The sequence below is a fragment of the Balaenoptera borealis genome (genome assembly GCF_965194805.1).
Source record: "Balaenoptera borealis genome assembly, chromosome: 16".
Classification (NCBI taxonomy): Eukaryota; Metazoa; Chordata; class Mammalia; order Artiodactyla; family Balaenopteridae; genus Balaenoptera; species Balaenoptera borealis.
Window position 1 is genome coordinate 61812938 of NC_138872.1, and position 26588 is coordinate 61839525.

General features: G+C 41.9%; 1 protein-coding gene across 1 annotated transcript in view; it reads left to right on the top strand.

Moving 5' to 3' along the window:
* Nucleotides 1-8145, top strand: part of ERCC4 (ERCC excision repair 4, endonuclease catalytic subunit) — a 50780-nt gene extending 42635 nt beyond the window's left edge. Inside the window, exons 10-11 of the mRNA XM_082359258.1 lie at nucleotides 1610-1722; nucleotides 4023-8145. Coding sequence (XP_082215384.1) covers nucleotides 1610-1722; nucleotides 4023-4756 — 847 coding nt within the window. The 3' untranslated portion in view covers nucleotides 4757-8145. The remainder of the gene's footprint in view (nucleotides 1-1609; nucleotides 1723-4022) is intronic.
* The last annotated feature ends 18443 nt before the right edge of the window (nucleotides 8146-26588 follow it).

The window sequence follows — 26588 nt, forward strand, 5'->3', positions numbered from 1 at the left end:
ACTGGTAATAACTTTGCATTTGTATATTGTTTCAAATAGTAAAGAATTTAAACTTGGAGTTTCTGTTCTCTGGTGGAATCTCTTCATGGTACCCTGCCCTAAAACATCACGTATCCAGAGTGGTTGGGGAATTGCTCCATCTGATTTTATTTCCTTTCATTGGAAAATCCTTTTTGTTTGAGCCCTTGTTGAAATCATTAGTTGCTGATGAAGATTCCTCTTGTTTCACCATCCCCGGCCTCTTTTATTGCAGTCAGTCAGTTCCACGGTTTTCACGTTGCCGTGAAACTCAGTTGCAAGCCCAGCGAGGGCAGAGACCCAGCCTTATACATCTTTTCTGTCAGCCTGGCACAGAGGAACACACAGTGCTTGCTCTTTCCTGAAGTGATTATAACATCCTTTACTGGTTTTGAAAAATAAGACTATGGCAAACCTGGCCTACTCTTCCTGTGGTTATTGAGGATCTTGCCATGATTCTGGTTCCTGATTACAAATCTGAGTTAGGATTGTACAGGCTTGTCAATCTACCGGGTTTAAGATACTGAGCTTCCTTGAAGACAGGAATTATCGGGTAACCATATTTGTATCCAAAATACCTCGCACAACATGTGGGAGCCCTCTGTAAATGTTTTAAGTAAATGCACGAGTGAATTGATGCTGCTCTACTGCATAACCTGAGATGCTGATTTTTTTGTTTAAATCTTTTGTTGGAAATTTGCTTTCTAATATTAATCTTGATTTTCCTTTAAAACCGAGGGTGTTTAATGGGGCCTCCCACCTGGAGTTTTTTAAATCAAAGCTTAACCATGTATTGTTTTCATTTCTTTAATCATTGATTTTTTATTATTATTTAATTTTTTTTTGGCTGCATTGGGTCTTCGTTGCTGTGCATGGGCTTTCTCTAGTTGTGGTGAGCGGGAGCTACTCTTTGTTGCGGTGCGCGGGCTTCTCATTGAGGTGGCTTCTCTTGTGGAGCACGGGCTCTAGGCGCATGGGCTTCAGTAGTTGTGGCACATGGGCTCAGTAGTTGTGGCTCACAGGCTCTAGAGCGCAGGCTCAGTAGTTGTGATGCACAGGCTTAGTTGCTCTGCGGCATGTGGGATCTTCCTGCACCAGGGCTCAAACCCGTGTCCTCTGCATTGGCAGGCAGATTCTTAACCACTGCACCACCAGGGAAGTCCCTAATCATTGATTTTTAACGATCCTATTTATGATTACTCTGAAAATATTGGGATATAAATTATCTGAATCCTTTTCAATGTTCAGTAACACATTTAGCACATTTTTATAAAAAGTCTCAATAATCTCTCTGTGGCATTTTTCACATGCTTCTTTCATGCTGCAAAGTGTTTAGAGGACATACAGAATAGAAAATAAATAACAGTATTTTTTAACTCTGGAAGATGAGCAGGAGTACCCAACCAAGAAACTCTTTCTGCTTCCTTTACACATCACTTGACTGTGCATATTTACTTCTAATGTTTCCTGTATTCTCTTTTACCACTACAGTTATGTGGATCATTTTGTGTATTATAATTAACAAAAGATTAAAATCTGGAATTTTAAAATTAGCTCAAAAATGTTGAAGATGTTTTTCTCCCACCCCCAGGGAAAAGGCTAGCATGGTTGTCCCTGAAGAAAGAGAAGGAAGAGACGAAACGAACCTCGACCTCGTAAGAGGCTGTGTATCTGCAGGTGCTCCCACCGACACACGCAAAGCCGGTGAGTCCTGCCCTTTGCCGAACACTCCTGCTGCCTGTGCAGGAGGCTGTGAGATTCCAGAGTTTCTCTGCAGAAGCTTGGTTTTTCTCAGTAAGCTCTTAAACGTGCGTGTCTGCTCCCATACCCTGGTCTCAGCTGGCCGTTTACTAGCCACGTGTCCTTCCTGGATCTCGGGCTCCTCACCTGTAAGATAAGTGGGGTTGTGATCTACGCATCGGCATTGGAAATCAGTTATGCTCGCGCACTGGTTGAGATTCAGAGTGTACTTTTGCCAAGAAACTTTTGTAAATGGTGATTAGGTTCTTACCTTTACCTGAAGAGGCCAGTTTGCCCATAGATAAAGAGTCAGGATTGTTTGGGGTGCGTTCCCACTTCCCTGTCTGTGTTTGTTGGTTGCTTCTTGGCGCTTTTCCAGATCCCAGGTGTGTGGTACTCTCACTGCCATGCAGCCTCCCAGCAGTGGCTTCCACCAAGACCTGCTGGATGCCGCATGCACCATGGTCCAGGGTTAGCCATGTCCCACGCCCCAGGCCCCGTTTCCGCATGTCAGCAGCTGCTTTCAGCCAAGAGGTGTGGGAAAAACAATACAGTTGAGCCCTTTTCTCCTTTGGTGGGGTCCAGTGCAGTTAAAGCAGTGGGTCTCAGAATTTAGCGTACTTAAGAATAACCTCTGATGCTTGTTAAAACTGTGGATTCATGGACCCCAGTCCATAGAAATTCCAAATCAATAGATCTGAAATGGGGTCAGTGTCTGATGGACGTGGTCCTTGGACCATACTTTGGGAAACACTGCCTCAGGGTATCTTTTGAAGAAGATTCTTATTAACTCAAATAGGTTGGGGACATGTCATGCAGAACAACAGAATGTCAGGCAATACGAATAAGGTAGTTTGGAGCAAGTAGGTACCACACAGAAAGCTGTTCACAGAAATCTGCCCTTTCGAGTTCAGTCCTCTAAGCGCTTGTGTTAGCTTTCCTTTGCTGCTGTAACAAATTGCCACAAACTTAGTGTCTGGAAACAACACACATTTATTATCTAACAATTATTATTTTACAATCCAAAGTCCAAATGGGTTTCACTGAGCTCAAATGAAGGTGTGTGCAGGGCTGCGATCCCCCTGGAGGCTGCAGGGGAGAATCCCTTCCTCTTCCAGGTTATCCAGGCCGCCTGCATCCCTTGGCCCATGGCTCCTTCCTCCCGCTTCAAGGTCAGCAGCTCCAACTCTGAGCTTCCTGCTTCCCTCTTTCATTATAAGGACCCTTGGACCTACCTGGATAATCCAGAATAATCTCCCAATCTTGAGATCCTTAATTTAATCACATTTCCAAAGTCACCTTTGCCGTGTAAAGTAACATATTGACAGGTTTCAGGGATTAGGACATGGACATCATCAGGGGGCCACTATTCTGCCTACAACAGCACTTCTGAGTCCTTCAACCAGCAGCGTTGGCATCACCTGGGAGCCTGTTAGAAATGCAGGGTCTTTGACCCTATTCCAGACCTACAGAAACAGTAGGTACTTTAACTCCATCCCAGGTGATTCATATGCACGTTAGTGGGAGAAGCTCTGTGCTCTTGTTTTTCCCAGCTTCTCCCATTTTCCCATCTCTGGACTCATTGATACAAGCACTAAAAGCTCCAAATTTTTTCACAGCAGTCCACAAGGCAGTTTATTCAGAGAACATTTCTAAGCATCTACTACGTCCTAGGAATTGGGACGACGATGATCAGTAAAATGTGGTCAGTGCAACAGTGAGGGGCCATAAAGCAGGGGTCCCCAACCCCTGGGCCACGGACCGATACTGGTCTGCAGCCTGTTAGGAACCGGGCCGTCCAGCAGGAGGTGAGCAGCAGGTGAGTGGAGCTTCATCTGCCGCCCCCCGTGGCTCCCTGTGGCTCGCATCACCGCCTGAGCCATCCCCCCGCACACCCACACACCTCACCCCCGTCCGTGGAAAGACTGTCTTCCACGAAACCAGTCCCTGGTGCCAGAAAGGTTGGTGACCGCTGCCATAGAGGAACCACAGAGGGAAGATGATGGCAAATGCTGGTATTTGTGAATTCTAAGTAAGGAAGTACCAAGAGACCCCAATTTCCTACTAGCTCTATTTAGTTTAAGGGAAATTGCCTTAAACTCTAAATAAACCTTTCTATAATATGGAAAAGTGTGGAATAACATGTCATACTGTGTAACCAGGCATCGGAGATTAACAGCAGAAACATAGATTTTTAACTTTGTGCTCTTCCATCTTTGAGAGTTATTCCTCAGTGACATTAAAGTGCTTCTTTTTCTTCATAGGCGGCCAGGAACAGAATGGTACCCAGCAAAGTATCGTTGTGGACATGCGCGAGTTTCGAAGCGAACTCCCATCTCTGATCCACCGTCGGGGCATTGACATTGAGCCAGTGACCTTAGAGGTCGGAGACTACGTGCTGACTCCAGAAATGTGCGTGGAGCGCAAGAGCATCAGTGATTTGATCGGCTCTTTGAACAACGGCCGCCTCTACAGCCAGTGCGTCTCCATGTCCCGCTACTACAAGCGGCCGGTGCTTCTGATCGAGTTCGACCCCACTAAGCCCTTCTCTCTCGTGTCCCGAGGCGCCTTCCATCAGGAGATCTCCGGCGGCGACATCAGCTCCAAGCTCACGCTCCTCACGCTGCACTTCCCCAGGCTCCGCGTCCTCTGGTGCCCCTCCCCGCACGCCACCGCGGAGCTGTTTGAGGCGCTGAAGCAGAACAAGCCACAGCCGGACGCGGCGACGGCCATGGCCGTGACAGCCGATTCCGAGACCCTCCCCGAGGCAGAGAAGTATAATCCCGGTCCCCAGGACTTCTTGTTAAAAATGCCAGGGGTAAATGCCAAAAACTGTCGCTCCCTGATGACCAACATTAAGAACATCGCCGAATTAGCAAGCCTGTCCCTCGACAAGCTGGTGCTCCTGCTGGGGAACGTGGCAAATGCCAGGCAGCTCTATGACTTCATTCACACCTCCTACGCAGAGGTCATCTCCAAAAGGAAAATGGAAAAATGAACGGTGGTGCCTGTTTTCTTATTCCGTGAATGTGCTTCTCAGCTGCTCCTTGCCTGCCCTCACAGGTCTTTATTAATTATTAGCCCAGTAGCTCATTCTCTGCCAGTCTTTGAATGATTAGGCTGTTTCCTGGGTCAGGGGGCCAGAGGCCAAGGCTGGGCTCTGAACTTTGCGTTCAGGAATCATTTTTACTTCCCACGCCTGCTCTCCTCCTTCCCTGCACCATCCATGCCAGGTCTAGTACGTTCCATTTTTACATGAGGTGTTGTCAGGATCAGGGAAAGTGTCTGCAGGTGTTTATAGAAGGCCATTTCTGAAACATGCAAAAACTTAGGTTTCCTCCACAGACTGAAAACGCACCATCGTGCTCTTACACTCTGTCTACAGAGGGGCTCCCAGGACACTGAGAAGGGAACATCTCTGCCATTCCCGACCTGTTCTCCCCTCCAGGTTTTCCTCAGCTGCGTGCTTCTCCCACCTGTCTGCCTCTGGGATACATTCGTGGGGACTTCCGACTGCTAACTGAAGAAAGGCAGCCACCCTAAGCCCGGCCGACCGGTCTTCTGATCACCTGGAGATGTGTAGCACGTACTATAGCTGGATTGTTCAAAACATAAAATGAATTACCTATTTACAGAATTGGATGACGTGGGTGAAGGAGCCCTGAAAATGCTCAGTTTTTATAGCTATTTATCCTCCTAAGGCCCAGCAGAGTCTCTTAGACTTCCTCCTTCCCAGCCTCTCCTCCCCTGTCCTGGGACCCCCAGCTCGGGTCCTCTCCCGGGTCTCCGCCCCCCACATCCCTGTGCCAGAGCAGCCTCCTGCGCCTCTGTGTGGGGACTGCCACGCAAGCAAAGGAGGGACCCACAGCGTTTAAGATTTGATTTTCCTTCCTTGAGTCAGAAGGGTTGTAAGGAGATGGAAGGTCAATGCATAGAATATATAAAAATCCTAAAGAAATATTTATATATTTTAAAATCCATAAAGAAAACAGTCTCATTCCAAACCTCCTTCTGGTCCTTACTGAAGTATACGTACAGGACATTCACAGCATCTTTGTGCAGTTTTTAAACTTTTATATTGAAACATTATGAACTTAGGTATGATTCACATGTTTAGTGATGAGTAGTAAGTTTTCTACCTCAAGAGCTGCTGTAGACATCAGTTCCGCTGGCCGCATCACATAGGGTCACGTTTTGTCGGCCGTGTTTTTATTTGTTACACTGTTGGAACTCGGAGTCGACAGTGGACCATGTAACGCGAAGTGGTCTTCAACTTTAACAGAAGTCTTTCAACTGTCATCTCCAAACCAAACCTTTCATCTTGATTTCTTGGTATGTCGACATATGTTGAAGTGTATGGATTTTGAACTCTATACAAGGATACCACAAGAATGAATTAAGGGGTATCCAGGAACCATATTTCTTATCATCTAACTCTCTAGAGTGATTTGGAGAGGAGAGAAGAAGACAAGAAACAAAAATTAGTTTAAGGCAGAATAAAGACTTGGGCTACTAATTTTGTCCCAGGGTTAAAAATATACCCTTGAGAATAGGAAAACGAAAATGTCAGGCACATATGTTAACTTTCACTTTTGTATGCATTTCTTTATTTAAGCATTCAGTCATAGTTGAAAGTACATTAAAATAGATACCACCTCAAATAGTAATGGTTATTATAATTTTGCTTCACTCTATCCTAGCACTTCTGCTTGAGAAATGTAATTTCTGTTTTTTTCTCCTGGTATAATTCCACCTGCCTTTTATTGTTCTTTCATTACTTAAAAGGAAAATCCAAACAGAGCACATTCTTTGATAAGGGTTTCACTCCAAGTTAAGTTTTCAAAAATAAGCTCTCAAAGCTACCATTTTAAATAGTCCTTGTTATCTGCTACAACATAGAAAACAGTCTTAGTTGTATTTAGAGAGCCAGTGTCTTCTGGCTCCCAAATTCTGTTATTTGCTGTTGTACCTACTAGACATCTTAAGACAGTGCACCAGCTCATGTGTGTTTGAATTATGAACGATAGTGTCTAATGAACTCTAAAATGGTCATTATAGTTGAAAGGCTCTCACTGCCACTTCCTCTCCCAACGAAATAAATATATTTTAGTGTCTCCAGTTGTGGAAAGCCTTCAATACAACCATCATGTATGTACTTTTGCCAGATTCTTTTACAATTTTTACAATCTAAGAATCTTTGGCAAAGAACTAGAAATGCATGCAGTTGCAAAAAACTATATCACTTTATTTTCTAGCATCATTTTATTAACTTTGCCTTTTTCTTTCAAAATCACGAACATCCAGTTTACTTATGAACTCATGCTGAGCTTTTTAAAAACCTTTTTTAAAAACTTGGGACCAACATTATTCTAGTTTACAAGTTTTTTGCATAAAACTTTGAGCATATGAAATATTGTGAGAAGTCGTTTTCAGTTTTGTTTAACTCACAGTGTCTCTCTTGATACTTAAAGTTATATAAGACGAAATCATTTTTAATAGTGGCCATAAATAATATCCTTTTGGCAGTAAGTTACTGTTTCTTTAATCTGAGGCTTAGTATGTCTATATGTCTACGTATGTTTGGGCACGTCCAGAATGCAGTTTCCCAGCTCATGAGGGACTGAAAATAATTATCTCATTTATCAACCCACTGAGACACAGAGAGTTAAGTCTAGATTCAGTTGTGTTGAGATAACAGAATATAGAGTTAATAAATGGCCTCCAGCAGGAAAACCTACACTGAAGCAAATCTGGAGAAGTGGGTGAGGAGAGAAAGACAGGAATTATTAGTCTTTGCTTTAGTTTTTCAAGCATAATTTGATTTTCTTTTGGCTCAGAAAACTTCTTTAGGGAAATTCCCTTTTCTTTTGTGTTCAGTTTAACCTACAAATGTCCCCTTAAGAACCAACATTTTAGGAAAATTCTTTTCTCAGGCTTGGGCATATTAAAATTTACCCAGACTTTGACATGAGTTGTCACTTTTCTACATTATTTTGCTTTCTATTTTGGTTTATAGCTATTTCCTGTCTGATTCTGGACTTCAGTGCTTAAGTTACCATCTTTATCCATGGGTATTTGGTGGCCTACACCACTGTTGTTTTTTTGATGTAAGGGTATATAAGCCAAAATTTGTATGGGAAGGAGACCTAACCATTTACATCAATTTGTAACAGAGTTGTTTGTGTGTGTTTTAATAACGTGTATTTATTCAGTATTCTCCTCAGCATTCTGTGGGCAAAATAAAAATAACCATGTATAGTGAAAGGGAATATATTCCCAGTGCATTATAGTTACCAGTGTGTTGGTAAATATAATTTAAAATTCAGAGAATATTTAATTGGTTTTTTTAATGCAGAGTAAACGATTAAAGCTGAAAGGTGCTTTGAACCACTGCTTTGGCATTTGACTTGCTTGGTAAACCCAGTTCCTAAGGCATCAGAGTATTTTTCTTTTGGTTATTTTCCTTTACTGTTTTTCATTTTGTAGCATGTGTCCTTAAGGAGGGGGGAAAACCATTCTCCTTCTGAAAATACTCATTTGTTGACAATGTAATGAATATGGGGTAAGTATAATGCCTGGGACACCTTAACGAAGATTAATTTCCTGCCACCCCTGACTCATACATCAAACGTTCCTTTTAAAGTTAAGAGAAGTAAATTACTCTTTTAACACATTGCGAATTTATTGTAGCCTCTTAAACAAGTTAATCGTTAGTTTACTAATTGACTCATTTCGATGATTTAAGTATTTTGCTTCTGCTTTGAAATGTAGAACCAAAACCCTCTTTAACATAAGGTGTCAGACAGTTTATTTCTCAAAATGTTTTAATGTCTGAATACTCTGGTAGAATGATGAATCCTTACTCAGTAGTAATATAACTCACATTTATTAGCATTTGTGCTTTATCTCATTTAATCCTCATGGTAAAGCCATAAAGGTACTATTACTTAAAATCCTCTCTTACAATGATGAAACTGAGGCACAGAGAGGTTAAGTAATTTTTCCAAGGTCACCCAGTAGTAAATGGTGGAACCATGATTGGAACTCAAGCAGTTTGACTCCACAGCCCATGATGAAAAACTGGGGGCAAAGGAGGGCCGGTGGAGAGTGGGAGACTGTGCTTTGTGTCCCCTTTCATAAATCTAATGACACATACAGAAAAAGCAGATTGGTTTGTTTCCATGCCTGTCAGAGAAGCGTCAAGAGCAGGTAATGCAGAACTTGGAAAGAGGTCCAAGAGAGTACTGAGTGCCCGTTCTCTGTAGACCTGGATGTTGCCTAGTGGCCTCTGCTGCCCAGGGATTATCTGATTTTCTAGGGCTGGGAACCTTTTGCTGACTGATAAGGAAGGCTCTTTTGCAAGCTTATAAGAATAGGGGTTAATCTGCAGAAAACTGATAGCATTACAAATGATGCTTGTACAGTAACACCACAAAGAACATTGCCTAGTGGGACATTAACCAGTTTTGCATTTGTTAGCAAATTTATTCAGCATTCCTTTGACCAACTACAAATCTCCAGGTCCTTGAATTTTCTCTTGAATCAGTCTTGACATCTTACTGGTTTCCTCATTAATTGAACTGAAAAAAATCTTTGACTTCTGTAATTTTTCTATTTGTATGAGAGTCATGTTTTTAACCTTTTGAAAATTGTGCTTTGCAAATGGTGTTGCCAACATGAGCTCCCATGTAATGATGAATCCATATTTCCAGCCTCATTCATCCTAAAATGAAACCTTGTAAACTAGAAGGTGGATTTAATTACATATATATATATATATATACATATATATATTTAAGAACTGTACTTTGGAACTAAGACATTAATATTAAAAACTATAAATTGATTAAATATTTAAGAACTATAGACACATTTTAAGATGCTGGTTCAGTGGCCCTGTCTTTCTCATTCTGTTTACAAAAGCTCAATGGAATCTTTAATCTGAATTCCTTTTCTGTGTCATATTATCAGTGTTAAAGAGACTTGATTCATGAATGAGAAAAAAGAGAAGTTTCAGATATTCCCAAGGATCCATTTGCATGAAGCAGGTATTTCTACACGGAAAGAACAGTGCTCCCTGAGGGCCTGGGAGACAGGTAAACAAAATCAACTTGTGATTTCAAACAAGGGAATTTCCTGGGGTTCATGAAAATAGTAAATAAACTGGGTCTGATGAAATGGTGACACGGTATATTTGAGATGATATTTGGGTACACTTTTCCTGTAATGATAAGCTCCAGAATTTTGGTGTCAATGAGAGAATGCCTTTCACTGAGTAAGAGATTTGCTTCCCTGTGCAACTTTGTTTCTGGGAAAAGTGACACCCGGCAGAAGCTTAGGGAAGAAGAAAGCTCAGTAGACCAAGGGAAGCGTGACCAGGCAGGTTTGTTTTTGGCATAAGGCGTTTATTGCATAAGGCAGAGGGCTCTCTCTGGGTTCAGTGCTGTAACAGTCCGTGCCATCAAGGACATTCAGTCGTGCAGTAAAGAGAAGTCAAACAAAGAACATGAGCAAGTAGAATAATAAAAATGCCACAAGAGAGGGTGCTCCAGGGGCCAGAGGAAGATGTCATATCCAATGGTAGGGAGCAGGGATGGCCTCAGAGAGAAGATAGAATTCAAGATGAGTCTTAAAGAACAGCTATAATTTCATCAGACGGAGATGCAGACAGCGCACTTAAGTCCCAGTCCAGAGCACTAGCAAAGAAGCAGATGGGAAATAGAATGGTGTTTAAAGAAAGAGTCGTGAACAGCAGAGTTGGAACACGACACGGGGGCCATACCGTAGGAGCCTCTCAAGTGCTAGGCTCAAGGAGTTTGTGCTCATTTCAGTAGAAAAACGAATGCTTGAGTAAGGGAAGGACGTGACCAAGAAGTCTGTTTTAAGATTTTGGTCCGGCAGTAGTGAGTTTGAAATGGAAAGGAACTAACATCAGTTGAGCACTTAAAGTGCACCAGGTATTTTATGTATGTTACACCATTAAATCCTCACACCCCGAAGTATATGGATTATACCTGCTTTACAGGTGAGAAGACTAAGACTCAGGGATTAAGAAATTAAAGTCACAGTGGAAGTAAATGGCAGAGATGGGACTCCAACTCAAAGCCTGCTTTCCTTCTACCATACCTTGCTACCTCAAAGGAAGGACTGGAGGTGAAAACACCATTTCAGAAGCTGTCGTAACAACCTCAGTAACAGGTGCCGATGGCCAGAACTCAGATGATAGCTTTGGAAATGGAAAGAAGGACATAAATGGAAGAAGCATCAAAGAACAGTCTATGGAACGTAGCAAAGAAAATATCTGCCTAGCAAGAGTCTAAATAACACTTAGCCTTTAAGCCTCAGGAAATGATGAAGCCATTAACAGAAACAAAGAGTCTGGAGAAGGATCCTATTGTGTTGGGGAGATTAAGCTCAGTTTTGACCAAGTTGGTTTTGAGATAACCAATGGTCAGGTGGACAGTCTCAGCTGAAGATGTAGTAGACATCTGCTTAGAAGTGAGAATTGAAGACATCAGATAAATGGTTAAAGCAAGTATGAAACAGACAGGACTTTAGAAAATGCCTAAATTTAGGAAGTGAGACAATAGAGGAGACAGACTATAAAAAGAAGATTCTGAATCATGCAGCAACCAAAATCAAAAACAGGAGAGAATTTCAAGGGAGTGACCCACAGGGTCAGGGGTGGAGCAGTACGAACACTGGTGGCCTCAGTTTGCAGCAAGGCAGAGAGCTCTGGGCATCCCAAGACACACACCAGACTGAGGGGCCAAAGGAAGCCCTGGACGGTGCGGATGAAGAGGAGAATGGGCAAGCCCCACGGCCAAGGTGATTTTGTAGGTGATCAGAAGAAAGGAACAGAGCCAAGTGAGAGAAGGAAGATGCTAGAGAGAGAACAGATAATTAATGGAACCAGAACTCGGTGCTGGCGGTCCAGGCGGTGGAGGGAAGAAAGAGTGGTTTTGCTTTTCTTCTTTTCACACCTACATAAAACCTGTTTTCATACTGATTTGGCTCTTCTTAAAAACCAGCATTTAGAGTACCATCTACTCCCAACTTGGAACGGAACTGGCAAGCCACAATAAGTAACAATGAGCCCTTTCCCGAAGTCTGTTTTAAGGACAAATGCTGCTGTTTGGCGGTGAAGTCTGCTTGTGTTTAAGCTAGAGGGGGGGATGGCCCAGAACCCCTCTGTTTGTAACCTGGCTGGATAGTTTTATTATTATTTAAAGCGTCCCTTTCAGTGATTTAGGAAGCCAAAATACGTGCTGGCTCATGCCGTCTGGAAACTGATATTCTGTTCAGCAGCTCTCACTAGCCAATCCTGTGACTTGGTAAGGATTTTTATTTTGGTCGTCCTGCGCCTACTGTAACTGGGGCAGCTGAGTTGCTATGGTGATTTGTTCTCCAAACAGAGCACTTTGCCGCAATACCTTGAAACGGCAGATCAATCTACTTTACGTTGACTTGATCATGACATTAATTCTAGTTGAAACATCCCCACTGCTCCCATCAGGACTGTGTGCAGGAATTTTAAATCGGGGCCAAGAAGGCACTGGCTAAAGGAATCACAACTTGGGCTTTTTAAACCCCGGCCTTCACTACTCCTGCCACTGAGACTTGTTGGCTCACAGCCTAAAGCTCTACCAGGGGAGGCGGGTTGCAGCTGGGGGAGGGGTCATCACTGAAGCAATTATGTGGTTAATCGCTCCAGTGTGGGCACCGGCTGCAAGCGGTGACTCACGCCCCACTCTGTCACTAATAATCGGTGAACAGGATGCACAGAAAACTCAGCTGCTTTTTCCCCAAGTCTCTTGCAAATCTGCAAGTCGCTAAGATCTGGCCTTGAAGTGTGGGGAGAAAGGCAGACCTCCACTCCACGACGTGGCGCTCTCTGTCTCCACCGGTAGGGGTCCCCATTGAGTCACCGGACACTTTAAGGAGGACGGCACTTTGAAAGGGGTGTATCTCTGCCTCTGATTCTTGTCCGTGACATGGGAGAGAACCGTGACATGGGAGAGAGAAAAAAAGGAGCTGCCTGATTTCCAGCATGACTCATAAACAAACGGAGGACAGACTGACTGCCTCTTATCAGAGCCTGAGTATGCGCCCCCGGACTGAGGGTGAGTCATACTGGAAGTCCCAAGTCTTTTGTTGGTCAGAGGGATTGTTTTCCCTGAGGAAGTGGTGGATTTGGGGAGGTGGAGGGGCGGGGCGGGGGGGGTGCTGTGTTTTGCTATGAATTTCTTCAATACTATCAGTGACCCCATGCTAAGCCCTGGGCTCCTAGGTGAGATCTGATTCCCTCAAAACCAAAAAAGCTTCCAAATTGAAGATAAAAACTGGCCATATCCACAAGGAAACTCATTTGGAGTTGATGGAAATGTCTGGATTATTGCAGTGATGGTGTCACAACATATACATATACCAGTTATCATTCAAAGTATACACTTTAATTATGTGCGGTTTATTGTATGTAAATTACACCGCAAAGATTTTTTTAAGAAATAAACACAGTTAACAGTTTGGTGGAAAAAAAAAAAAAGACCTGGCCAACCCATTTTTATGGTGATTTATTCTTAAGCTCTCGGTATACGCCCTCACTACCCCATCCATACGCATCTGTTGCTTTGTATTTGGATGCAAACACAGAGGAAGTGTACACGCAGGCAAGGATGATGATGTCATACCACCTAACACTGGTGTGCTGATCCCACACGCCCAGAGTAGTGCTGGTAGGTGAGTTATTTATTTTTACTGACCCAAGACAGCAGGGATAGGTAAAGCATAGACTGGCAACAAATTTGGAGAGGAGGGTAGATGCTGGGTAGCAAAGGCAAAAAGAAGGACCTGCCATGCACCTGCCTCCACCTGCTCCCCGGCAGCCTCGAGACTGGAGACGTCTGTTTATGCCCTGGGTGCCTTCCCATTTCAGCAAATACAAGTCAGAGCAAGCCAACAGCATAACTGCACCCAGGAGTTTCGCCGATGGGCGGTGCCGACAGATCCCACACATGTGAAATGACTTAACACTTGGACGCCGGCAAACCCGAAAGCAAGTTAATTTAGGGGGAAAGGAACACATATGTGCTTAGATGGCAAAAAAAAAAAAAACACCAAGTGGTTTGGCAGGTGGGGCTAATCAAGAAAGAGCCACAATGAAGGGAGGGGCGGCCCAGATGTTTTTAGATGTGATCGACCTCAATTGGGAAAATATGAATATGAGTTTATGCAGGGGCTGGCTCACGATCTTCTTCTGAAAAGTATGTGATATTTTTCTGCTTTCAGATGACATGCCCGTGGTGGACAGGAAAAGTGACTTTTCCTTCCTCCTCCTAGAGAGATTCTCTCGATAATACCTGCTTCTGGCTGATAACCTTGTGGGTAAGGTTTTAATTATTTCTTTCATTGTTCCATATGTCGGCTGCTGTCTTTTGGTGAACAAATTCAAGGGACACAACAAAGTGATTTGGAAAATTTGTCATCTTTACAAGAAGGTCATTAATATAGGAGGGCTTTGTTTTAATCTCATCTCTCTGTTACTAAGTCTGTGGCAGGGGGAGGTGCTTGTGTGTATGTGTGTGTGTATTTTCTGACTCCCTGGATTCTACATATACTTTGAAGGTATGTCCTTGCCACAGAGGCTGATCTCACATATACTAGCTGTGTCCTTAATTTCCAAAGACAGTCCCAAATTTCATCTATTTACCTGACATACCCCATAAGTGCATTCATTCTTTTTAGACTGTTTTTTGCTATACAGGCACACCTTGGAGATGCTGCAGGTTTGGTTCCAGGCCACCTCAAGAAAGCAAATATCACAATAAAGCAAGTCACACAAATTTTGGCGGCTCCCAGTGCATATAAAAGTAATGTTTACACTGTAATGTCATCTATTAAGTGTGCAATAGCATTATGTCTAAAACACAATGTACATACTTTAGTTAAAGAATACTTTATTGCTAAAATATGCTTACCATCATCAGAGCCTTCTGTGAGTCATGGCAGTAACATCAAAGATCACAGATCACCACAACAAATATAATAATGAAACATCTCGAAATATTGCCAGAATTACCAAAATGTGACACAGAGGCATGATGTGAGCAAATGCTGTTGGAAAAATGCCAATAGACATGATTGATACTGGTTTGTAAAAAACGCAGTAACTGCAAAGCACAGTAAAACGAGGTGTGCCTGTGTAAACACGATCTGTAGAAAGGATGACTCACTCAGCAAGTGTTTACTCTCGAAATCCAGGGTCTTCAAAATCATTATTTGGAAAACAATGCCAGTTAACTCAACAAACACTCATGAAGCACCTACTGTGTGCCAGACGGTAAGCAGAACACAGCCCAGGGGCTGGAGTTACAGGTTGTTGTTTTTTCCAGATCTTAAAAGAATCTGAAAAGCAGAGCCAGCTTTTGAATTTGTAATAATGGAATTACAGTAAATATTACTTGGATTAAACACACACACACTCATTGCCTGGAAATGTCCAAACCTTCCAAGCACTGTGATATGCATTACAGAGTTCTGGGATGCCATGAGCATAGGTTACAGAGGCTGTAAAAGTAGACTTCGTGGCAAACTGCCCAGCAAGGCCTTCTTTCACATTTAATGCCTTGTAGGAATAAGATAGCATGAGACGAGTCTTTCCAGCCGATGAGAGAGCTGAGTTGTCTTGAAAAGTCAAGGAACCAATGTCCTCAGCTGCTGAAGGTCTTTGGGCTATTCCCTGGTTTCGCTGAATGGTGTCAGAGGGTGGTTTTGAAATGGAAGAGAATTTTTATAAAATGAAAGACAAGCCCCAGGTAGGTCTGTATAACTTACTCCTTAGAGCAGTTTAGGAGATACCTTTGCATGTGGTTTGTAGTAGGTGCTTCAAACCTTCCATCTATGCCTTCAAACTGAATCTTCAATCTGTCGTCCAGATTCAAGCTTCCTATGTTTCCTCTGGTTAATAATTGTGTTTTCTTTACCATATTCTAATTTTCGTTTAACGTAAGTTTTTTATTTCTTATTGGACTCCGGTACACAGAAGTGCATAACTAATTAATAATCCTTGATTCATGAAACACGTCGCCATTGATCCATGTATGACCTGCTTTATTTAGTTTGTTATTTTTAATAATGAGAAAGTACTCATGAAGCTACCACCCCGCCCCCCCAAAAAAGCTAGAACCTTGACAATAAGATTATAACTTACATCTAACCACACAGATCTACCCCCAGCCTATTTCCCTGCTTCTCCCAAGCCAAAGCGAACCCTCATCCTGATTTATGTGTTCAGTATGCCCTTGCTTTCTTTTTTATCTAGCCTCATGGTTTTATATATATAATATGTATTCAGAAAAGTGTATGTGTCTATATGTGTGTATATATGTTGTTCTTAATTTTATAGAAAAGACGTCGTGTTATATGTAATTTTTTAGGACTTACACTGTTAAGATTCATCTACTGTTGCATGTTGCTGTCTTTCGCTTGTTTTGGCTCCTCTATAATATTTTATCATATAAGCGTCCCACAGTTTATCCAGCAACCCTCTCATTACTGGTCATTTGGGTCATTCACAGATTCTTGATATTGTAAACAGTACTTTTATGAACATTCTTGTACGTGGTCTTACACATATGCAAACATTTCTCTTGGGCACGTACCTAGAAGTGAAATTGTTGAGTTGGATCGTGCACATGTGCTTGATTTCAGAGTACAAAGCCAAACTGTTTCCCAAAATGGTTGCCCCAGTTTACACCCCCATCAGCAATGTGTATGAGAAGTGATGGGTCCACACCCTCTCCGACACTTGATGTTTTCAGGCTTTTTCATTTTTGCCGACTGATTGTGTGTGAAACAGTACCTCACTGTGGCTCTGATTCGCATTTTTACCTTTGATGGTGAGCATCCCTTTGAATATGATTGGCCAAACATACCTCCTTTCTTCTGAAAAGTGTCTGCGCGTGTTTTCTGCCCATCTTTCTACAATTGCTGGTGCTTTTCTTATAAAAGCGGTCCTTATTATGTTCTCAATACTAATCCTTTGTTTGCTGTACTTCTTTTCACTTTCTTTAAGGTACCTTTTGATGGATAAAAGTTCTTAAGATAATAAAATAGATCAATCTTTTCTTTTGTAGCTAATGCATTTCTTTAATCTTTATTGGAGTATAATTGCTTTACATAGTTGTGTTAGTTGCTGCTGTATAACAAAGTGAATCAGCTATACGTATAAATATATCCCCACATGCCCTCCCTCTTGCGTCTCCCTCCCACTCTCCTTATCCCACCCCTCTAGGGGGACACAAAGCACGGAGCTGATCTCCCTGTGCTATGTGGCTGCTTCCCACTAGCTATCTATTTTACATTTGGTAGTGTATATATGTCCATGCCACTCTCTCACTTCGTCCCAGCTTACCCTTCCCCCCCTCCCCGTGTCCTCAAGTCCATTCTCTACGTCTGTGTCTTTATTCCTGTCCTGCCCCTAGGTTCTTCAGAACATTTTTTTCTTTTTTTAGATTTCATATATATGTGTTAACATATGGTATTTGTTTTTCTCTTTCTGACTTACTTCACTCTGTATGACAGACTCTAGGTCCATCCACCTCACTACAAATAACTCAATTTCGTTTCTTTTTATGGCAAGTAATATTCCATTGTATATATGTGCCACATCTTCTTTATCCATTCATTTGTCAATAGATACTTAGGTTGCTTCCATGTCCTGGCTACTGTAAATAGTGCTGCAATGAACATTGTGGTACATGACTCTTTTTGAGCTAATGCATTTTTTAATTTTCTTTTTTTTCCAATTTTTATTGGCATATAGTTGATTTACAATGTTGTGTTAGTTTCTGCTGTACAGCAAAGTGAATCAGTTATACATATACATATATCCACCCTTTTTTTAGATTCTTTTGCCATATAGGTCATTACAGAGTATTGAGTAGAGTTCCTGTGCTATATAGTAGGCCCTTATTATCTATTTTATATATAGTATTGTGTATATGTCAATCCCAATCTCCCAACTTACCCCTCTCCCCCTTCCCCACTGGTAACCATAAGATGTAACTAATGCTTTTAATTTAAGAAATCTTTTTTTAACTTGTCTAATCAATCTTTTCCTATTGCAATATCTAAAAGATATTTATCTGTATTTTATACAAAAAATGAAAAGTCTCTCCTGGCAGAAGAAACTAGGAAAGCAGAGGTGGGAAAAAGGAAGCAATAGAACCCCAGGCACTGGTGCACAGCAACCTAGGGAGGGATGGGGGTGGGATATGGGGGGTGGCAAGACCAGGCCCTGGTAGGATTTATAGCCCTGGTAGGGTTTATTTTATTTTTTAATGACATTTTGTAGTTTATTTTTATTTTATTTATTTATTTTTGGCTGTGTTGGATCTTCGTTGCTGTGCATGGGCTTTCTCTAGTTGCGGTGAGCGGGGGCTACTCTTTGTTGCGGTGTGTGGGCTTCTCAGTGCGGTGGCTTCTCTTGTTGTGGATCACAGGCTCTAGGCGTGTGGGCTTCAGTAGTTGTGGCACACGGGCTCACTAGTTGTGGCACATGGGCTTAGTTGCTCTGCAGCATGTGGGATCCTCCCAGACCAGGGGTCGAACCTGTGTCCCCTGCATTGGCAGGCGGATTCTTAACCAGCACGCCACCAGGGAAGCCCAGCCCTGGTAGGCTTTTATAATATTTACCAGTTGTATTGTGTTCATCCCCTCTCCCCCAATTATAAACAACACATAATCTCATCATATTTGGGCTGTAGAAAATAACAACCATAATCCCATCACTTGGGGTTTTTTCTATACATATTCATATGTTAATCTCCTGATATATACATATCTCTTTCTCCTGAAAGGCTGTAACCCTTTATGTCACTGCCAGTACCCTGACCCTAGCCATGGACACTTTCTAGATGTGACCATCCTTGACCCAGGAGTAGCCTCCACCAGAGTTGACAATTCCTTAAAAAAAAAAAAAAAAAAAAAGAACTTCTACTAAAGAAACTAAGAATCTTGTGCAATTATTAGAAAATAAGAGTAGGCAAAAAACTACATCTAATTTTACTAGCCAGAGATATCGTTTCTGGCATTTTGACATGTATCCTAGCTGTTTTCTGTTTTGGAATCTTCCCATAGATGCTATTGTATATAGTTTTTCAACGTGATAAATGTTCTTCCACATCATTATTTGAGCGGTACAGAGTATATCCTTGTGTGGGTGGAAATTAAAATATTTATCAAATGTGCATCAGCGCCACCAACCAATCCAAGTTGTTCTCCCACACTCGTATCAGCCCCAGACTTTATCAGACCAGTTCTGTACTGTCGACCCTTATGTTTCCAATGGTTCCCTATTAGAAGAAATGGTGACATGCGTCTCATTTACACTAAGCCTTTGTGCACACCCATGATAATGTTCTCAGAATAAATTCTGATACGTGGGAATTCCTAATCAAAGAGTAAGAACGTGTTTTCACTTTTTGATATATCCAGTGGACTTGCTCTCCAAAAAGGTTTTATCAATTTATATTCACATCAGCAGGATGTGAGAACCCATTCTCCTACAAACTCACTAAGAATAGCAGCATTGTGACTTCTATCAAAGTACTCTTAAGTTCAATGTCATTTCACTATTTTAACTTGTATTTCTTCAATTATTATTGAGATTAATTTTTTCATCTGTTTCTTGGCCATTTGTTTCTCTCTCTCCAACCCCCACCCTCCTCCCCAGCCCTGTGTGTGTGTGTGTGTGTGTGTGTGTGTGTGTGTGTGTGTGTGAATTGTCTATTGGTGTCATCTCCCCTTTTATCGACCCAATATTCTTTCTCTTATGTCTTTGTAAGAACTACATCTGTTGAGGGTTTTAACCAGTTTCATAAACATTGCAAACATTTTTCTAAATTTGTCTTTTATCTTTTTTTCTACGCTTTTGCATTTCAGATTTTTTTAATCTGATATGTTTTGGTATTTTAAAAATTCCCTTTTCATTTGAGGATATGTACAATTCACCTGAATTTTAGGGGGGTATTCTTATTTCATTTTTTACATTTAAATCTCTGTTCCATCAAAAACTGATGTCAGTTTATGATGGGAAGTCTGGAGCTAACTTTTTCAAAATGGCTAGCTAGTTGCCTGACATCATTTCTTGAAAAATGCTTTCATTTTTAAAAATTTCATTAAAGTATAGATGATTTACAATGTTGTGTTAATTTCTGCTGTACAGCAAAGTGATTCAGTTATATATATATATATATATATATATATATATATTCTTTTTCATATTCTTTTCCATTATGGTTTATCACAGGATATTGAATATAGTTCCCCTGTACTATACAATAGGACCTTGTTGTTTATCCTTTCTATATGTACTAGTTTGCATCTGCTAATCCCAAACTCCCAATCCTCCCCTCCCCCACTCCTCCTCCCCTTGGTAACCACGGGTCTGTTCTCTATGTCTGTGAGTCCATTGCTGTTTCATAGATATGTTCATTTGTGTCATATTTTAGATTCCATATATAAGTGATATCATATGGTATTTGTCTTTCTCTTTCTGACTTACTTCACTTAGTGTGATAATTTCTAGGTCCATCCATGTTGCTGCAAATGGCATTATTTCATTCCTTTTTATGGAGTAATATTCCATTGTGTGTGTGTGTGTATATATATATATATATATATATATATATATATATATATATGCCACATCTTCTTTATCCATTCATCTGCTGATGGACATTTAGGTTGCTTCCATGTCTTGGCGATTGTAAATAGTGCTGCTATGAACATTAGGGTACATATATCTTTTCAAATTAGAGTTTTTTCCAATATATGCCTAGGAGTGGGATTGCTGGATCATATGGTAACTCTATGAAAAATGTTTTCTTTACCTGCTGATTTGAAGTAGGACTTGTACTATATCTATGTGCACATTTGGATCTGTTTTTGTGCTTTCAAGTCTCATCCTGTTATGTTGATTGTTCCTATAGTCATACCTTATAAGTTTAATTATCATTTTATAATAAATTTTAATTATTTGTTGGACAGATGCTTCCCTATTATTATGCTCTTTGACATTTTTATTGGCTAGCTGGCTATCCTCAAGCATTTATTCTTCCAGACCATCATTTAAGACTCTCTTGGTCAAGTTTCCCCAAAAAAGTTATGTTTAGATTTTTATTGGAATTGTATTAAATTTATGTTATTTCGGTAATAATGGACATCCTTACAACAATATTAGGAAAATGGTATGTTTTACTTTACTTATGTTGAAGTCATTTTCCTGTTCTTCAGCAGTATCTTGCAGTTTAAGTCACACAAATCCTGCACATTTCTTGCCAAGTTAATTCAAAGTTATTTGTTGTTATTGCACATGGTGACTAAACTCTCTTCCCTCCTCCAACCCCGAGTCATTCTGCTATATTAATTTTTATGGATTTTGTAACTGGCCATCTTACAGAACTCTTATTCATTTTAAGGGTTTTTCATTGATTCTTTTGGATGTTGCAAGTAGCTCATTACCCCCCAAATGATAATTTTATCTCCCTTTCCACATTTATACCTCTTTTTCTATTTCTTGGCTTCAGTATGGGTTCAAGAATTCAGATGCCTATGGGGCCCAGGCTAGTAACATAAATGAGAGAACTGGGCCCGGTGAGGCCTTTGGCAAACGGGAGAGCACAAGTCTTACCTAAAGGGAGAAGTTCTTACTCAGCCCCAGCCATTTTGTGCCATTTGAGAAACAGGCCTGTGTTGACAGGTGGTCAGATTTTTTTTAAAGATATACCAAAAATCAGGTGTTTTTAAAAATGTGAAATCTATAAGTCTTTTAAGTGTTGAAAATGAATTCAAATGTTTTAAACAACAGGCAAGTCAAATACAGAATATCTGACGGTCAGGTTCAACCCAGGCTCAGAGTATGCCCCACTTTGGCTGGAACTTCCAGAATATAAGAATGTATTGAGTTGGAATATGAGGCAAAAATGCCTCATCCTGGTTTAGTAAAAATACCTCCACTATTTGACCAGTTAGCTATTTTGTAGACTTCTGATTTATTCTTTTTCACGTGAAGCCTCCGTCTCTCTCCAATCTAACAGGAGTATTATACGAAGAGAGAATTTTGAATTCTATTAGCTGATATGGTTTTCTTCTTTGATGGATGAATGTGATGAATCCATACATTTTCTAATATTGAACCATCCTTGCCTTTGTGATTTGTGGAACTAAGCTATAATTAGTCACATTATGTTATTCTTTTATTATACAGTTGTATTCCATTTTCTGTCTTATTGAAGAGTTACAAAACTAGGAGGGAAAAGGTCTATTTTGTTTTGTTTTTGCAGCAGAACTCACCTATTGCCTCCATCGCACGACCACCACTATCCCCACCTTGTTTTCTTGGGTAAATAGTGTGACACTTAGAGGGAAGGGAGAGGTAGTAAAACTTCACCATGGCCACCCGGACATTCTGGAGGATTGATGGATGATTATTCAGCTTTTGTTTTGCTGAGGGAGAAATGTTCCAGCTCGATTCTTCTCAGTACAGAAATCTTGTTTTTTTAGAGGCTCTTTGAGGAAGAGGCGGAAAGAACTCTGGGGGGAAGGGACCGAGATGTCTAACAGTGTCTGCTGTGGTTTGTAATTTGGTTCCTTTCTCTGATGTCTCATAAAGCTATTAATAAAGTATCCATTGTCTTCAGTGTACTGTAGAATTGGGTCTTTTTTTGCAATGTGACAAACTATTAAGCAAAACCACCCTTAGACCCAGGCAAGGGCAGTTCCTGCCTTTGCTTTACAGGGCCCTGCTCTGTCCCTCTTTTGGCCACACTCTTCCCCAAAAGGTAAGGAGACCACAGGGTGAAGGTCCTACAAGTGGGTGCAGGCCTGTTTGGGTTGGGAATTCTGGATTACTGAATGCCTGGGCCCTGTGCTCCCTGCCTTCTACCTAAATGGCCTGAGCCTGCACCCAGGGCCTGTGTAGGCCTCTTTCCTATGTCCGTTCTTCCAGTGGAGGACAGCACAGCAGGTGTTTGCACTCCCAGGCCTGGAAGAATGACCAAGGACAGCTGATTTTTTTTTTTTTGCATTTGTTTTTTTAATTTTTAAATATTTATTTATTTATTTATTTTTGGCTGCGTTGCTGTGCGCGGGCTTTCTCTAGTTGTGGCGAACGGGGGCTACTCTTTGTTGCAGTGCGCAGGCTTCTCATTGCAGTGGCTTCTATTGTTGCAGAGCACAGGCTCTAGGCACATGGGCTTCAGTAGTTGTGGCATGCAGGCTCAGTAGTTGTGGCTCGCGGGCTCTAGAGCGCAGGCTCTGTAGTTGTGGCATACAGGCTTAGCTGCTTCATGGCATGTGGGATCTTCCCGGACCAGGGCTCGAACCCATGTCCCCTGCATTGGCAGGAGGATTCTCAACCACTGCACCACCAGGGAAGTCCCAGGGACAGCTGATTGTGTGGAGGGTGGACAAAGCTTGGACAAGTGGGCTGAAATGTCCACAGTATTCCCATAGGCCCGTTATGATGTAGGACGGAGCTGGGGACCATGAGGAAAGGGTGTTCAACTGTCCTTATGCCACTCAATAATATCTTAGAATGCCAAGGAGACTGGGAGAATTCTCAGTTGAAACTTGGCTTCCCAAGTGGTTATAAAAGTATATCCATCAAAGTAGAAGTGCAACAATTTTTAAGCACAGTTAGCTTACTTATATCTCTTAATCACTCTGGCCATATGGTATACGGGCCTCCCTTCAAACTCTTGCTCCAGGTCCCATAATTGCTTGGGGAAAAAGTATTGCTGAGTCTAAGTCCTCCAGGTGATCATGAGACCACCAGGGTAGACCCACAAGAGGAAGCAATGTAGGGACTTCTGTATTCATTTGTTTCCCAGATAGTAAATTCAGCCCATATATTCTCTTCCCTTTCAAAATGACTCAAATGACCAAAGAAATAGAAAAATACCTGCATCCCTATCTGTCTTAGTCTCTGAGAGCTGCCATAACAAAGCACCACAAAATGGGTGGCTTAAAACAACAGAACTTTATTCTCTCCCAGTTCCAGAAGTTGGAAATCCAGGTGTCATTGGGGCCATGCTCCCTCCAGAGGCTCCAGGGGAGAATCTTCCCAGCTCCTGGTGGCTGCTGGCATTTGCATTCGTTGACTTGTATGTAGCTACATCCTTCCAGTCTCTGCCTTCATCCTCACATGCCCTTCTCCTTCCGAGTGTATCTCTGTGTGTCCTCTCCTCTTCTTAGAAGGACAGCAGTCACCGGATTTAAGGTGCACCCTAATCCAGTATGATATCATCTTAATAATTACATCTACAAAGACCCTATTTCCAGTTAAGGTCACGTTCTGAGGTTCCAGGCAGATATGGATTTTGGGGTGACACTAGTCAACCCAGTATACTATCCCTAAATAAGTTTGGTCTAAAGCTCTTGTTTTCTGTCTCTGTCTCTTTTTCTCTCTTCTCAGGATTTGGCTACCAAAGCTGGGTTAGTTTGTAAAATCATCTGGGACACTTTTAAACAGTTTTTATGCTCTGGAACCAGCTCAGTCATATAGAAATTCTCTCTTCCCTTAAGGTTTGAGAGAATTTGCCCACTCCCCCACCCCCACCCAAATCACCTGAGTTCGCATTTCAGCAAAGTTGCGGAAAGCTCTTTATCAGCTTCTTCTGTGATTTTTTTGGTCTTGAATTTTTCTACCTCTTCTTGAGTGGATTATATTGTCTTATTTTGGTTAATATTTTATTAGTATAAATTTGAACAGAGCGTGCTTTTAACTGTAATCTTCTTTCATGTCTTTGTTTCTCATCCCTTTCATATTTCTAGGGCTATTTATTTGCATTTTTTCTTTTCTTCTCATGTAACCTTGCCAGAGGATTGTCTGTTTTATTGGTCTTTTAAAAGAGTGAGTTTTTTTATTTATCTTACCAATCCTATCGTTTTTGTTTTCTAATTTGCTTATGTCTGCTTTTATCATTCCTTATTTCCTTCTACCGTCCTTAGATTTATTAGTTTTTATCTCAGTTGTTTAGTTAATTGCTCTTTTTATTTTCATTTTTATTGAATAACAAAACCACTTAAGCCTTATCTTTTCTCCAGTGAGTAGCCAGAGAGATGGATGCACTGTAAGAATGTCGTAGCTAGGACTGAGGGCCTGGAAATAGAAGAGATCAAAACCACATTTCTCTGTTGGGGACCTGGCTATGGGTCCAAAATGCCAGTTGTTCAGATGCTGCTGCTATACACATTATCTCTTTTCTACTGTTGCTTCCTGCCGAATGCTAACCAAAGGGCCATGGTGGTCTCTAGTTGCTAGAGACTAAATGTTTATATCCCCTTAAGTCATAGTTGGGGGCTTCCCTGGAGGCACAGTGGTTAAGAATCTACCTGCCAATGCAGGGGACATGGGTTCGATCCCTGGCCCGGGAAGATCCCACATGCCATGGAGCAACTAAGCCTGTGTGCCACAGCTACTGAGCCTGCACTCTAGAGCCTGCGAGCCACAACTACTGAGCCCATGGGCCACAACTACTGAAGCCCACGTGCCTAGAGCCTGTGCTCTGCAACGAGAGAGGCCACTGCAATGAGAAACCTGTGCACTGCAACGAAGTGTAGCCCCTGCTCGCCACAACTACAGAAAGCTAGCACACAGCAATGAAGACCCAATGCAGCCAAAAATAAATAAATTAAATAAATAAGTTTTTAAAAAAAGTCATAGTTTGAAACCTAACCCCAACTGTGAGGGTATTAGAAGGCAGGGCCTTGGGGAGGTGATTAGTCATGAGGGTGGAGCCCTCATGAATGGGATTAGTGCCCTTATAAAAGAGGCCCTAGAGAGCTCCCTCACCCTTTCCACCATGTGAGGTTACAGTGAGAAGATGACAATCTATGAACTAGAAAGTGGGTCCTCACAGACACAAAATCTGCCAGCACTTTGATCTTGGACTTCCTAGCCTCCAGAATTGTGAGCAATACATTTTTGTTACTTATCAGCCACCCGGTCTGTGATATTCTGTTATAGCAGCCTGAACAGACTAGTGAAGGGCTGGATTCCATCTTTCCATCAGTGATACTGTAACTGTGACCCTTCAAACTTTAACCCACTAGGATTCAAGGCCTCTCTGAATCAGTTTTGTCTTATCTGGGGAGCCCTAAGCCCTAAGTCGTAATTGTTTGGAGTTTCATCAGCTGGTCTGCAAATGCTACAGCTGTGCTTGACAGACAGCTGCGTGTACCAGGCAGGTTTCCTGCCCTTCTCCCACTCCAGCTTTTTTTTTTTTTTTTTTTTTGGTTGTACCAGGTCTTAGTTGTGGCAGGCATGCTCCTTAGTTTTGGCTCACCAGCTCCTTTAGTTATGGCTTGCTGGCTCTTTAGTTGTGGCATGTGAACTCTTAGTTGCAGCATGCATGTGGGATCTAGTTCCCTGACCAGGGATTGAACCTGGGCCCCCTGCATTGGGAGCACAGAGTCTTAACCACTGCACCACCAGGGAATTGTTGTTGACAATACAGGTTTGAGGATAGGGTGCAATGGGGAGTGAAACACTTTTCAGCCAGACCAGGTTAAGTCTGCTTGTAGCATCCTGAAAAGGCTCAGTTTCAAGGCATCCTGGAATGTCAGCAGAGGACAGCAATGGTCTGGGGCTAGGATACCTGACCCTGACCCCTGGTATCCAGGTGGAACTTGGTGCAGGACAGTGTAAGTATCCACTGGCCTGTTACAAGTGGTGGTCAGCATAGAGGACATACAAAATTGGGGGATATAAGAATGGGGGTCTCTGACAAGCCCCAATCGCCAGACCTCCCTTCTTCACTAAGTGC